This window comes from Teleopsis dalmanni, chromosome 2 (assembly GCF_002237135.1).
Source record: "Teleopsis dalmanni isolate 2A chromosome 2, ASM223713v2, whole genome shotgun sequence".
NCBI classification, from domain to species: domain Eukaryota; kingdom Metazoa; phylum Arthropoda; class Insecta; order Diptera; family Diopsidae; genus Teleopsis; species Teleopsis dalmanni.
In genome coordinates, this window is record NC_051847.1 from 9,165,879 (window position 1) to 9,180,467 (window position 14,589).

Sequence of the window (14,589 nt, forward strand, 5' to 3'; positions counted from 1 at the left end):
AGTGCACAATCTTCAGAACAAATCGGAGAAGTTTTTCAGGATGAAGAAAATATGGCTGCAATATTAATGCGGCGTCATGGCGAAACTGGTGATTTAGTCATGGTGAGTTTAACTTTTTTATATTAATTAACACACAATACTTAAGTTGGACAAGTTTGTCTCAAAAAAAAGTTAATAGGTTATTAATTATTAGTTTTTAAAAACAAATTTTATTTGTTTTTGTTGTAAGCAGTTTTCAATTACTTAAAGATGATATATAAAAATTGTCAATTAAAGGTAAACATAATTCAAAAACAGTATATAATATATAATATATAACATATATATATAGGTATATAAAAACTTCGTACAAACTAATATTACATTTCATGAAATTATTTTTTAATTTTTTAAATCAATTTATTTCTTAATATTTCTATTTTACTTAAATGCAAAAAAATATTATTCTGTTTGAAAAAAATTAAAAAGATTTTTATATATCCAACCACTTTTTAATCATTTTTATATATAGTAGGTATTCATTACTACTTGCATGGTTCTCAAGATACAAGGTCAGTGTGTCTTATAAAGCTTGGATTATGAAAAAGACATGCCAAAAATCTTAATGAAATCTTGTTTGTTTGATTGAGGTGACCTTCAAAGGCCAAGAATTCCGAAGTGCAATGTTAATGCATTAACGATGATGTCAAAATCCAAATCAGGTGTAACCGAAGAACAAGATTTCAGTCGGTAAGGCAAAATCTTAGATTTTTCCACTGTAATACGCGGTCAAGCTTAAGCGGTAAATAGACTAAAATCCACAAAAAAAAACTCACTTATAATCTCTTAATGCCGTTTGGTGTGTTGTTGTAAGATTTTTTTTGCTTAATAAAATCGGTTTAACTGCACTGCTAATAGTGACTTTAGTCTTGTTAGTATTTTTTTGTGTATAAAATAGTTTTTTATTCTTTTTTTTATTTAAACAAATATTTAATTGTTTACAAATATCTGCAGCAATGCAATTTTGTGGTTACTCTGTGTAATTCTTCTGTGGTCAGCTTGGAATTTGGATTTGATCCAGTTAAAATAAAAAACTAGTGCAACTGGTGGGAAGTAAACATTTATCAAGAATTTACAAAGAATTTATAAACAATTTGATATTTATTTTATTTTCTTAATATTGTATATTACTCAGCAACTTTTTTAGTTGCTATGATTTATGGCTCTTTTGTTATTCTGCACTACTTAAATTGTAAGAGTAGCATTACTCCCAGCGGTACAATAGTCATACTACACTGCCCAAGCCCCCACTAAGAGAACCACTCATTTAAGAGCTTCAAAGCACCGCCTGAAAATATTAAGAAGCCAAGAAATAAATTCATTTTGAACTCATTCATACCTTGACCAATTTTTCAATGTGAAAATTGTTACAATTAAAATTATTTATGCAAATTTTGTATTAAATACTTACTCTACTTTTGCAGCAAAACTTGTAATTTGAAAATTATAAATTTAATTTAAATTATTTTGTCTTCAGAGAAAAACAAAGCGATTTCGTGCGAAAAAAGTTCAGATACAATAAATATTCAAATTGAGGTGGAAATTATAATTTCAAGGCAAATTCTACATTCTTGCGTCTTTTATCTTTTGTCGCACTTAAGTTTATAGTTTGATTCTTTCATCAACTCAAGCAGTTTTAATGAAACACTCGTAATAAGAATTGGTGTTCAAAATGCTTTTAACACGTAATTTTCTCGGTGCTATTATATACTCGTTATGCTTTTCGGAACTAGTCGAAGTTTTTAACTGTGCGTCATAAGTTAAATCACTTCAAATAGTTGAGATACTTATTTTAGCTCAATTCATTAATCGTTGCTGATTTTAAATTAATGCTTTTAGAGATTAAAAGATAAGTGTTGTGTAATAACGATTTTCTAATCATGCGCTAAATTATCTCAAAGGCGTGACCGACTGTCGGTTAATTATAAACTGGTAGCTTATTCTGCTAATTGACTAATTGGCCGGTTGCTATTTTCATTTATGTAAAGGGCGCTATAAATAAGCCATTTATACTTAAAAACACTTTTTAGCTGAAGGTTATCAGATATTTATTACGTTTACATAATATAATTTAATTATAGATGAAACCACAGAAAAATGTTAATACGTATTCAAGTGAGTTGAACGAGTATAATATTTTGGAGCCTAAGGAATATATTGTTCAAAGTATTTTAATGAGTACAGTTTTTTTCGAACCCAAAAAAGTTCCAGGCATTTGATGAGAAAAAATCTTCACGTCTGCAAAGTGAACCAAACATTATATTTATAGAGACATTGTTAAAAAATTTGGTTATTTTTCTAAGTTCATATCAACTTTTCATTAAAGTATACATTCAGTCCAACTTTCTCCAAAGAAGGCATTTCTCTCTCTTTGCTTTATTTTTATAAGTAATAATAATAACAACTTTTTAATTATACAACTTTTGTCTAACAAAAAATTAACTTCAAATTAAAAATTAACTCTTTGGAAGATTTCTACTTTGAGGAATTGACAGAGCTAAGGCTTAGGCCCATGTGAGTCCGAATTTTCAATGTTCAAGTATAGAACATACGAGAGTAAAAACTTCAGCGATTCGCATAAAACTATTTTACAATTATAATAAAATTTTATAAGAACTTTAATTTGTTGGGGAAAACCCACAAGTAAAAAATAAATTTTTATTGCAAGTTGGCATTGTTGCAACTAATTACTATGCTAAAATAATCGAAATATTGCTTTAAGTTGATAGCAAAACTAATTGTTATGCAATTTTAGCACGACCTGTCAACTAGTTTGGTGTTCTTAGTAAGTGCAAATATAAATATATATCTTTGTAAATATAAAAAGGTACCTTGATTACTCCATTTTCATATTCATAATTGAACTTTTTATTGCCTTATACAAAAGATATTTTAGACAAAATTCTAATCATGCTTTATAAGTTATAGTTTCTTTGACGATAAAATTAGTTAAATAGGTAAAGATGTATTGTTTATCACATTTGTTAGATGTCAGCCTCACAGCCCTCAACTGCCATCAGTTGGATACATGTACATGCTGTATCGAGGGTCCGTACATTCTAAGAAAATATTATGGTCCGTATTTCATTTACCAAAATCTTCAAAATTTTAAGTCATTCACTGGTGATGAAGATTCATCACCTCCTTCACTGACGATTGGTTTTACGTGACATAGAGCACAACTCAAACTTAACTTTATGGGGATGGGACACTTAGTTTATTAACCAGGTGTGCCACATGAAAGCAGTTTTGTTGTGACTTAAACTGATCACAACAAAACTTACGTTGGAAGTTATTAAGTTAAATCTTACCAGATACGTTTTTCCTTTATAAAAAATAAAAAATTCATTTTTAATATTTTTGTAAACACTCACACCAATTTTATTTTTATGTTACTATGGAGTTAATAAAGCAATTTGCAATGTTTTGCAATCTTACACAAGACTCAAATTTATTAAAAAATTAAATTTAAATTGAATAAAGAGAAAATCTTTTATTATTTGATGTTTACACAAAAAGCTAAATTATAGTATTTTCTTAAAAACACTAAATTTAATAGCGGAATCATATAATTATCCTGTTAACATACATTTATATTCTAATATAACTCTAAAATAGATATGTAGTAGTGGAAACTAGTAAAGCAATAATAACAAAGTTAAGGATTATAAAGTATTTACATAATTTTTAGTATATACTTATGTGTTTTAACAATTTAGTTAGCATATATTTGAAAGAAGTTATAAATCATAATGTACACTGTAAATCATTTCATAGCAAACTCTCATCTAAAACTGACCGTCTTCAAATTTTAAATTAAAATATCACAATTAAGGTCAGTAAAACGAGATATTTGGCATTTGCTGTTGCAGTGAATTTATATTCAAAAACGATATCCACATAAGAATGCGCATCATCAGAACTGCATATACAACAGCCTCAGGAAATATCTTAGATGCAATTGATAGAATATACATATTGATGTTTACTTGTGCATATCAGTATGTAATCAGACAAGGCGTTGAAAGGTTAAAGAGTTAAAAAAGTTGTTTAAACTTTTGACCAAGTGTGTCCCAAAAAATAAGAATTGCTAATGCAACACTTTTGCTTGCCAGTTGCAACATTTACACATTGGTTAGCGGCGGCGGCAACAATTTCAGAAGAAATAATAATTGCCTTTGGTTGCTGTTGCTGTTACTTCTTGGTAGCATTGTTACTGTTATGTTGCTTATTATTATATTGCTGCCAATATCATAATTATAACTGTTGTGTCTTGCGTTTTGAAGTAGCAAATACGTACTACTTCTATCGAAACTATACGAGTAAGTATAAACTTTATAGACATAGATAATCACGTAAAAAGCTATAAAAATGCCACTTTGGTTAAATTAAAAATTTATGAAATTCAACATTGTATATTTGCTAACATTTTGATATTTGACCTTACGACTGAAAAATTTATGATTATAGACATATGAAATGAGATGAACCAATAAAAAAAATTAATACGCAGAAGATAGCAAAGATACACAGAAGCAACATTTTAAGGGGTTTTCATCAAAATACATTTTAAGATTTTATCTTTTTATGTGTGCATTCAACACACAACAAACATAATAAATGGAATTTAAAACAAAAAGTAACTACAAAAATTCAATCGAAAGCAAAAGTTGAAGAGATAAAAGATCATCAATAAAAACAGCAAAATTTTCAAAATTACGCAATCGTCAATCAGCGCAGCTTCTGTAGCAGCTGTTAATGTTGCTGATGCGGCAAATGTTGCAAACAGTAGAAAATTTACTTGAAATGCTCAAAGAGCTATAAATGAATTACATACAGTGATCGCTGTGTAAAAGTAACTATGTATTTTGACCATTAATAACTTTTTTTTTAAATAATTATTGTATTTGTTATATATCTAAATTTAAAAACACATTTAATTAAAAAAATGTATAATATATGAACTGAAAGATTTTACATCATCTTATTAGGTCTGTTTCACGAGTAGGTCTGTTACTACGAGTAGCTAGTAACTTTGAGCAACTCTGTGTATTATATATGCAAGCACGTTCCATCAGCAAATTTTCGAGTAAATGAGAGCATCAGAGAGCGTAACATCCCTGTTGAAATTTGAAAATGCTACACAGACTTTACTCGTACATTTTATTTCAAGTAAAATTTGTGTTGATGTGTGAATCAGCTGTTTTGGTTTGAATTTAGCTCGTGGAACAGACCTATTATAATAACGAAATTGTATTTGTAGCTTTAGAATCAATAACATGAATGAACGATGACATATTTAGTTTGCTACCGACAAAATCGTAAAATTGTTTTTGTATGTTTTAAACTTAAAAATTCTTAGATGTCATAAGCAATATAACAACTACGAAACGCTAAAATAACAGTACATAACAGTATATTTTAAAAAAATATTACTTATATACGTCTCTTTCTCACTCTCTGTTTCTTACTTTCGCTTTTACACCATCTTTAACTGAATATAACTCTTTAAACATATCTGTATTGTGCACTAGGGAATAGTCCAAATCAAACTGACAATCCTCTTATCAGCAACAATCTCAAATTCCACATTTTATCCTCCCGAAATTAAGTACGGTTGAATTGAAACTTAACAAGTTCATCAAATATCAAAAACTTGCCTTAGATTTTAAAGTGAGCTGGAGAGTGCATGCGCTTAAAGGCTCAGAAAATTCTTTTTCAAGATTTTATGTCTAAAGTGATTAATTTAAAACCCTTAGAGACAAAATTTGAAGAACTGCCGGGCGTATAGCAACAGAAGACCTTAATATACACAGTTAATATTATATATTTTACTAATTGTCAAAACCATAAATTTCAAATAGTCTTTCACAGAATAAGAGATTAATAATCCCAATAATCTTCTATTCATTTTGAATATGGATACACTTGTCGAATTTTTTTAAAATCAAATCTATACTGTACTGCTTCTCACATTTAGCAAATTAGCAAGTTATATATCTTTGTTTGTTTCTATTTAAATAATTTTGAATATGTGTTGATAATACACGTGTGGCTTGAAGTTAAAACCCAAGTCAAAATAATGGGCGTTATTGTACTGTCTACAAAAAATTTGGTTTTGATGTTGGAATTTAACTGCAAAGCTACAATATTGCAGTAATAAATTTGTTGGTTTAATTGCATTTTGCTGGTAGTTAAATGATTTTTCAATTTTTAAACATATTATTTCTTACAATGTTTTTCTTTAACCTTAAGCCGACTAATTGTTGCCGACACGCATGCGTTGTGCGCACGCTTGCGTACAAAAGGTTAATACTCGTACACGAACACATCAGAGACCCCTGTAATGGAAGGTTAGAATTGTGCTCGTACATCTGATAAAATGTTGGTAATTATATCTACTAAACATGAAATTAAATTTAGTATGAAATTTCGTAAGTTTTTCGCTTTTAAGTGAGCGAGAAATAATAAAAGTCAGATTGTACCTAAACTATGGGTTACGATTTTACTTGTAGGATTTAGAACCTTATATATTCTTATTTAAATATACTGTAGTAAATACGATATAACTTGTAATTAAGTACATCCAAGCTTTGTCTTTTTATAAAAATAATTAAATATAAAGAAAATTTAGTGACTACAGAAGAAGAGCATTGTTAATATGCCAATTTAAGCAATTTTTAAATAATTTTTTTAATAATTTATTATTTCTATAGAAGCATAATTATATTGAAATTTCTTTATTATGGAATACGTGTATTACAGATTAATTCTATAGAGTTCTAATTAATGTGCACAAATGTTAATTTATCACAATAATGATATCATTCTCTATTAATATTGTCACTATAAGTAATATGATTAATTGATTATAAAGTATAACTGTTTAATATGCTTTATAAAAATAATCAGAAAAATATCCATGTTATCCAATAGAGTTATTCTACCGGTGTAGATTTTTAGGTTAGTAACAATAGATGCATTCATTTTTATAAAATTGATCAACAAGGCATCGAAATACAACAACACTAAATTGTTTAGTAAAACAGAATAATTATTAAACCTCTAATTTGTCGAATTGTCAAGATGATTGTAAAGTTTAAGGAGACATCAAGTCTTCTGCAGTATATTTAAACTATATTTAAATATTTAAACTAGCTATGACTAGAAATCTTTGTCAGCGAATGAGACTCAATGTTAAAATGACATTAGAAATAAATTGTAATGCAAAACTGAAAAAATAAAAATATAAAAATTGAACTTAAAAGTATTCTTATTCTGCAATGTCTTATAAGCAGATGATCGTTTGTTTCTCATAGTTCACAATAATTTCCCATTTCAATATTATATTATTTGCAAAAAAAATTCAGTCTTTATAGCTTTCTTGCGCTCCTGAAGACTATATATACTGATATAATATATAGAATATGCTCATTATATTCCCTTAATGATCCTCAGATAATCATTAACCGGTTTCTCCAGAGAGATATGCATAAAATTACTAAGTCGGGTTAAATTGTTAGCTTCAATGTTTCCATGACCGCAAACCCAAATGGGAATTAAATCGGCGAATCGAGTTAATGGACCGATTTTCGCCCTCTTAGTAGTACATTCTCTGAGTAGCACTGATTTATTAGTAAAAATTAATGAAAATGGCAAGCTTACACCTGAACTACACCCAGTTGCTAAAATTAATTGTTATATGTAGAGCCCTTGTTGTACGTTTGATGCCCTATATGTAAATTAGTGCAGTAAAATCACAGTCTAATCACGAAATATTAGAAAAGTCCATATCAAATGAAAGAATTTTTTGTTGACGAAGTTGATATTAATATGCGTAGAATATTTACGTGCGTTCTAAATATATTTAGATTTAAGTGAGCATTATTTATTGCTTTTAATTAATTTATAATTTTAAATGCCTAAAATGTATACTTTACACGCAGCTCTGATTGTGAATTAAATGAAGCGTCTGACAGTAGCAGCTGAAGACTTTTAGTTAATGCATAAAAATGATTACTTAAAATTAATAAAAGCTTAAAAAAACTTAAAACTTGATTAATGCTGATTATATAACATACCGGCAAAAAATACAAAAAAAACACTAAGGTTAACACCACACAACCTTAAAAATTAAGAATATTTTCAAAATAATTTATTACGCGGCCTTAATGAGCATTTTAAATATGCTCAACCACAACATCAAACAATAAAAACTAGAAACAAACAAAAGCCATATAAACACAAGAAACAGAGAATTTCGTATGAAAGCCGAGATGAAACGAAAATTAATCATTAATTTTTGTGGCCGTAGATTTTATTTACTTAAAATTAATAAGTAGATTATCAGATTTATTCCATTGCAACATAAGCAAGCTGCACTTTACATAACACAATTATCTAAACATTGTTGCAGAGAAATGTGCAGTATACCTATCTTGTTTGTTGCAAAGCCTGCAATATTTTAAAGATCAAAGTTAAAATTTTAAGAAATTTTTTGTTTTTTATTTTATATTATTTTATAACTTGTAAAAAGTTTTTTTACATAATTTTTTCTTATATACTGCAATCTATTTTGCTGTCCGCATTGTTATGCTGTCATCTGCTATCACAGAAAATTTCCATTCAAATCTTACCTCATTTTGCCTTTCTCTACGCTTTTCCAGTAGATTTCTTCTCTTTTTATACTCGTATACAATATTTTATTTTTACTCGAAGACTTCAAAGTTCGCATGCGCACAATTTTTAATTTTCCATGCAAGAAATTGTAACAATAATTTTGTTCCGTATTTTCCTCACGTATTTATTTTCAGTTTTCAGTTTTCAGTTTTCCGACTTTATGATTTCGTAATAAAATCGCGCAAAGATAAAAGTGACAGTTGACGTCTTTTGCTAAAAGATACTTTTCTATGTCAACAACAACAGTTGATTGTTGATTGCTGATTGCTGATTGGTGATTGTTGGCTGTTGGCTGTTGATTGTTTGTTGATGATTAAGTGTCGATTGTTGTTACATTTCGCTTACTAGTGATAATGCAGCATTTCTAAATTGCAATAATTTGCAATTTTAAGGAAATGCACTGATGATTATAATTAGCTTTAAATTTTTGCATTTGTAAATTTTAGATTTTGCAGATAGGCTTTCATTTACAAAAATCCAGATGGGATAGTTCCAATCGTTTTATCAGAAACGTGTTGTAGATGATTCAATCTACAAACATTGCATACTAGCTGAGTATAGCCGCTTAATCACTAAAATAATAAGCAGATACTTTACGTTGTAATCCAATAAAATATTTACTACACTTAATAATTGAAGTTGGGCATGCATAGTGGTATAAACGTATCCGAAGAAATATTTCAAAATAAGTAGAACGTCCATAGAACAATGATTTCCTAAATATGATCGACAACAATGGTGCAATGTTATATCAATCAGCATAATGTGATATCAATATGATACTACCGAAATGGTAAAGATATGGGCATGTATGCGTACAGAAAGTTCGCGATAGACTTATTGGTACTAAACAAAACATTATCGATTATTTTCTTTCCTGATTTTTATAAAGGGAAAATCCTGATCTTCTCTTAAAAATCTTAAAGACTTTATTAATGTTTCAAAATGATTTAAAACTGTTCTTGACTTACATATCGACATAACTAACTAATATGACTAAAGGTATTGTGATGGCGATTACAATCGAGAACATGCCTTTGACATCTATCAAAATCACAACAGTTGTAATAAAATAATCATTATTTAATAGATTAATTTTACAATAAAATAACACAACAACAATTACAGCAGTATCATTAGATTAAATATGATTCCATAATACTAATTAAAAATAATTTCTTAAATTTTTTCATTAAAAGTTATATATCCCATGATAAGAATTAATTGTGAGTTGGCTTTGTGTGTTAACACACGGACCTAAGATTTAAAGTTCATAAGATTCAATTTCCTGGCACTTGCAGCCCAAATATTGTATACGGAAATCCAACAGATTTTTCCAAAGACCGCTAATGATGGATATTTGGAAATATGCAAAACACCTATACGGTGAGCAGAAGAATTTACTTTATTAAAAAAATATTTCTGAATTTGAAAATTTCCTCACCTTTTATCACCCCTCTTACATTTTTTATCTTTAATAGTCGATAAATTAAATAAGTCCTCAAAATAAAAAAATCAATATTCATTCCATCATAAATAAAGTAAACCCATAAAAAATTTCCTGCTACAAGATCTGCTAAAAGTTATAGTAACTTACGTTCGATTTTTTCAATCTTACGAAATATTCAAATATTATCCAATATTCCAGTACAAACAAGTTTTGTATTTTTATTTTTTTGATTTGTATTTTTATATACACAGTTATCTCTAATGTTTGTAAACGGATGAATCTTATAACATGCACCATTGGCGCAGTGAAAGGTGACCAAATACAGCAAAGACTGATTTCAAATGTATGATCAAGATATTATTTTGTTATAAAAGCTGAGAGTGATCCGGGGCTAAAGTCGTCTATACCCTATTGAACCTTTGGCTATACTCATGATATGTAGCCTGCAGTATTTATTAAATTTTATCTGGAGTAATTTTTCTTATGTTCTTTCAGAAACTCTCTCTGATCATGTCATATTCAAATAAGTATTGCTCCAGCTGTAGTTTGGGCAACTATCTCATATGTCTTAAAAATCATCTACACTTTAACTTTCTTAACAAATGTTATGTAGTATCTCTGAAATCATTATGTTCACATCAATTCCTGATTTGTAATTGTTTGACATAAAATGTGTAGAAATTAAAATGAATTAAGTTTTGATACCTAATGACTCAAAGTGTTCATAATTCGAATTCCAAATCCATCTGTATCAGATCATCTAGCAATCTATTACGTACAAGTCATGTATCTATGAATCTGTTTATTTTACGTGGCATTTTTATGTTTCGACCATCTTTCTAACTGTAATGTTTTCTTGCTTTACAATGACTTAAAATACAATTTATTTAAGCAGAAGCTGCAAGTGCTGCTTCATAGTTTTCATTTGTGAAACCTCAAAACAAACAAGTTTATATGAACTTTATCTTCATACAAACATGAAGTGTTTTGAATTAAATTACCTGATTTAAATAATTTGTAACCCTTTCTGCAATTATTGATGATTGTGCGACTGACATTTTCTGAACTTACTTATGGTATTTCATGCATTTGTACAAATTCATTATATATGTTACTTATGCATCTATCTAGTTACAAATACATATGTATTAAACAAATGAAGTAGCCGCTGACATTAGACTGGGTCTTGGACTGTTTGAGATTTGCTGTTGTAGATATCTGTAGAAAAAAAAATTACTTGTTTCGCCTTTTTCTGTTTCAAAGTAGCCAATCTTCAACTTCTTGAAGTTAACATTCATCCAGCGCTTTTGATAAACTGAGAAACTGCTGAAGATGTCGCCAGGTTAAACGAGTTTCTTTTACACTTTTTTTTACAAAAGATACATGATTATGGATATTTGATTTTGAAGTCAGCCTTGATATTTTAAAAATGATTCTTAATAAGTTTTTCGAAATCCAACATTAACAAAATAAACATGACAGTGGGAAAATTATGATGTATGAGCACATTAACATATTAGCTATTATGATTTGTACTTGAAAAGAAATTAATTTGATTTAATACTTTATTAGCCAATCAATTCTTAATTTAATTTTAATTAGTTTAGTTTTATGGTGGTTTCAAATGCTTCAGTAGCAAAAATTAAAAAGTCAAGTCCGTTGCTTGTCTCTCGCAAGTTTGCAAAAAAAATTTTGCTTTTTATATTAAATAACAAAACAATGACAAGCATTTAGTTGAACTAATTATTTTATTACTACTCGTATATAATAATTGTATAATAAAATAAATTTGTAATGCTAGAAATACAATTATATTATATATACAAATGGCATATCATAAGTGTGTCTGAAGGGGGAAAAATTGAACTAGTTATGAACAATTACTGTTAAGTATTTACAACAATTACCCAATTAACTGATTATTCATTAATAGCATTAAGCATTGAGGCTTAACAATTTGTACAAATTTAATTCCATTGTTGTCTTTATAACAAATTTTTTCAAGTATGCCACCTTGATTATCCGCTATAAATGACTCGAAATGTACTTATTTGAATAAATTTCATTAAGAAGCACTTCAATAGCTTATATAAAGTGAAGGGAATCTACTTAAAACTTATTTTATTACGTTATATGTGCATCTGGCATAGTGAAGCCCTTTTCAGTTGACTTCTCGTAGCATTTGCGTTCAGCGTAAGAAATACTTATGCTGAGGGCTTAGTACTCTTTAAGTGACATCAATACTTCGTTTGATTAGGGTTGCCTCTTTGCATGTAATTTTTAAGTTAGGTACTTATTTGACTAGTGCCTGTTGGCTGAATTAAATACGTAATTATTTTAGACTTACTAATTATTTGTATCTTCTTCTGTAATTACTTTTTTCTTAATGCATTTATAAAGTGAAAGATTCAAGGCTAAAGCTAACATTATTTCAAGTCTATGTTCAAGAATAGTTAGAATAGTTAGACTAATTGTTTCTCTGACTTCATATTAGTAACACTTAATAAATTTATTCTGCATTAATTAGAAAATGTAATTGCAATTATAATATCAAATGTAAGATGATGTAAAACATGTAATACAATAAATACTTAAAATTGGCTATACAAAATATGTATATATTAAAACTTATCAAAAATGGTTAAATTTAATTGAAATGGTTAAATTAAGAACAAGACTGCTCGTAAGATGTTTATTAGCCATTATGAAAACAATGGTTCTTACTTGATTTACTTTTTATAATAAGCAAGGATAAGAATAAAGTTCGAGATATCCTGATATACATAGTATCTATAAGGTACAAACATGTAAATTGGTTTTATTGAAATGCTACTTATCGACACTGAATAGTTTGGCATTTAGACTTAATTATATGCATATAAAAAAATTTGATATTTTATTGCTTTTTAATAAATTTACTTATGCACCTTCTTAACCTTTGGTTTTTTATATTGTCAGCAGTTATGTTATTTATACAGATTTTAGTAACAGTTACTTGTCTGCATCCGGCAAAAACAAATGCAAATAACAATTCATTCCTATATTAACATTTTTTTCATTGGTGACAGTTTATTTTTTATACATTTTATTGATTTAATTATTAATCTGTTTTCAAAAGATATTATTCAATTTTATAAAACAAAACAGGAACTAATATGTCAAATATATATTCATAATGATGAACTAGTGTCATGACTGTGTCTCTAGTATAGTATATGATAGATTTATTCAAAATGCTGCCTGCAGGAAATCTAAATTTCCATGGAATTATTTGAATTAGGATCTATATCTTAGTAATTTAACTATAGTTTATTTGTAATTGCAAGCATTTGCTATCTTTTATTTATAAACGTTCACACATTGTTAATATTTCCCATGCAACCCATAACAAAACCACACAAGCTACTGTGTTTATTGAGTGATCTTATAATTGATTAATAAACATTATTGTAACGTGCTTGACTCAATGTTTTTGTAATGTTTAGATACAATATGTATTGTTATATGTATCTAGCGTACACGCAACATGTAGCTGAATATTACATATACACATTTATACAACAGCAACTCAACAATGTTGCCAACAGGCCTTGTTGCGTTCACATCATTTGATTTTTCGTTATGAGCATACATATATAACGAGTATATATATCATATAAATATGTTATATATGTATAACACTTCAGGTCATTTCAATTAAGTTTTGTTTCAGCTTTAAATAGGTCAAACTACTGTTGAAATGTTTACATTTTCAAACGTTTGTTGCCAAAATCTTTGTCGCACTAATTTTAACAAAATTTATTATATTTTCAGATTGTATAATAATTTAACGTTCGTTTTTGGTGCAACATTTTTTGCATTTGTTTTCTGAAAATGTATTCATACATTTTGTCTTATATTAAGTTATTTATATTAGGTTACATAAATATAAATTTTAATAATTAAAAACTTTGATGTCAGTTTTAGATAAAAAAAAAATGCATCAAAACTTAATATTTTAGTGATCATAAAACTTGAACTTAACTGTATCTTTTGTATAAATTAAACATTCTCTGACATTTTTATTTTATTTATGTAGTTTTAGTATTTAACCTAGTTTTATTATTTATCGCTTAATTGTTATTGTTTATCATAACGTTTTTGGTTATACTAATTTCAAGACATTTGAAATATGTTTAAAATTTATCTGACTTTTCAGACAAAACTGAAAAGTTTTGATTAAAAATGAAATAAAAATATTATCAACTCATTTATATTATTTCCATTGTACATTATTTAAGGTTTATATATAATTAAGGTTTCCTTCAATTTTGACTGTTATTAATTTTAATAATGAAGGCTGCTATTTCAAAATTTATATTTATATTTGTACTAACATTATCCTGCGCAATCTTTGTGTTGAATTGATTTATGTCCCGAAA

At 27.7% G+C, this 14,589-nt stretch overlaps 1 protein-coding gene across 6 annotated transcripts in view; it reads left to right on the forward strand.

Annotated features, from left to right (window-relative positions):
* The window catches only part of LOC119685179 (A disintegrin and metalloproteinase with thrombospondin motifs 8-like), a gene marked incomplete at its 5' end in the record, with an annotated part of 62,224 nt that continues 47,635 nt past the window's right edge, over window positions 1–14,589 (forward strand). For all 6 annotated transcript variants that reach the window (XM_038099398.1, XM_038099402.1, XM_038099397.1 and 3 more), the window contains 1 exon segment: window positions 1–102. In XM_038099398.1, coding sequence (XP_037955326.1) covers window positions 1–102 — 102 coding nt within the window.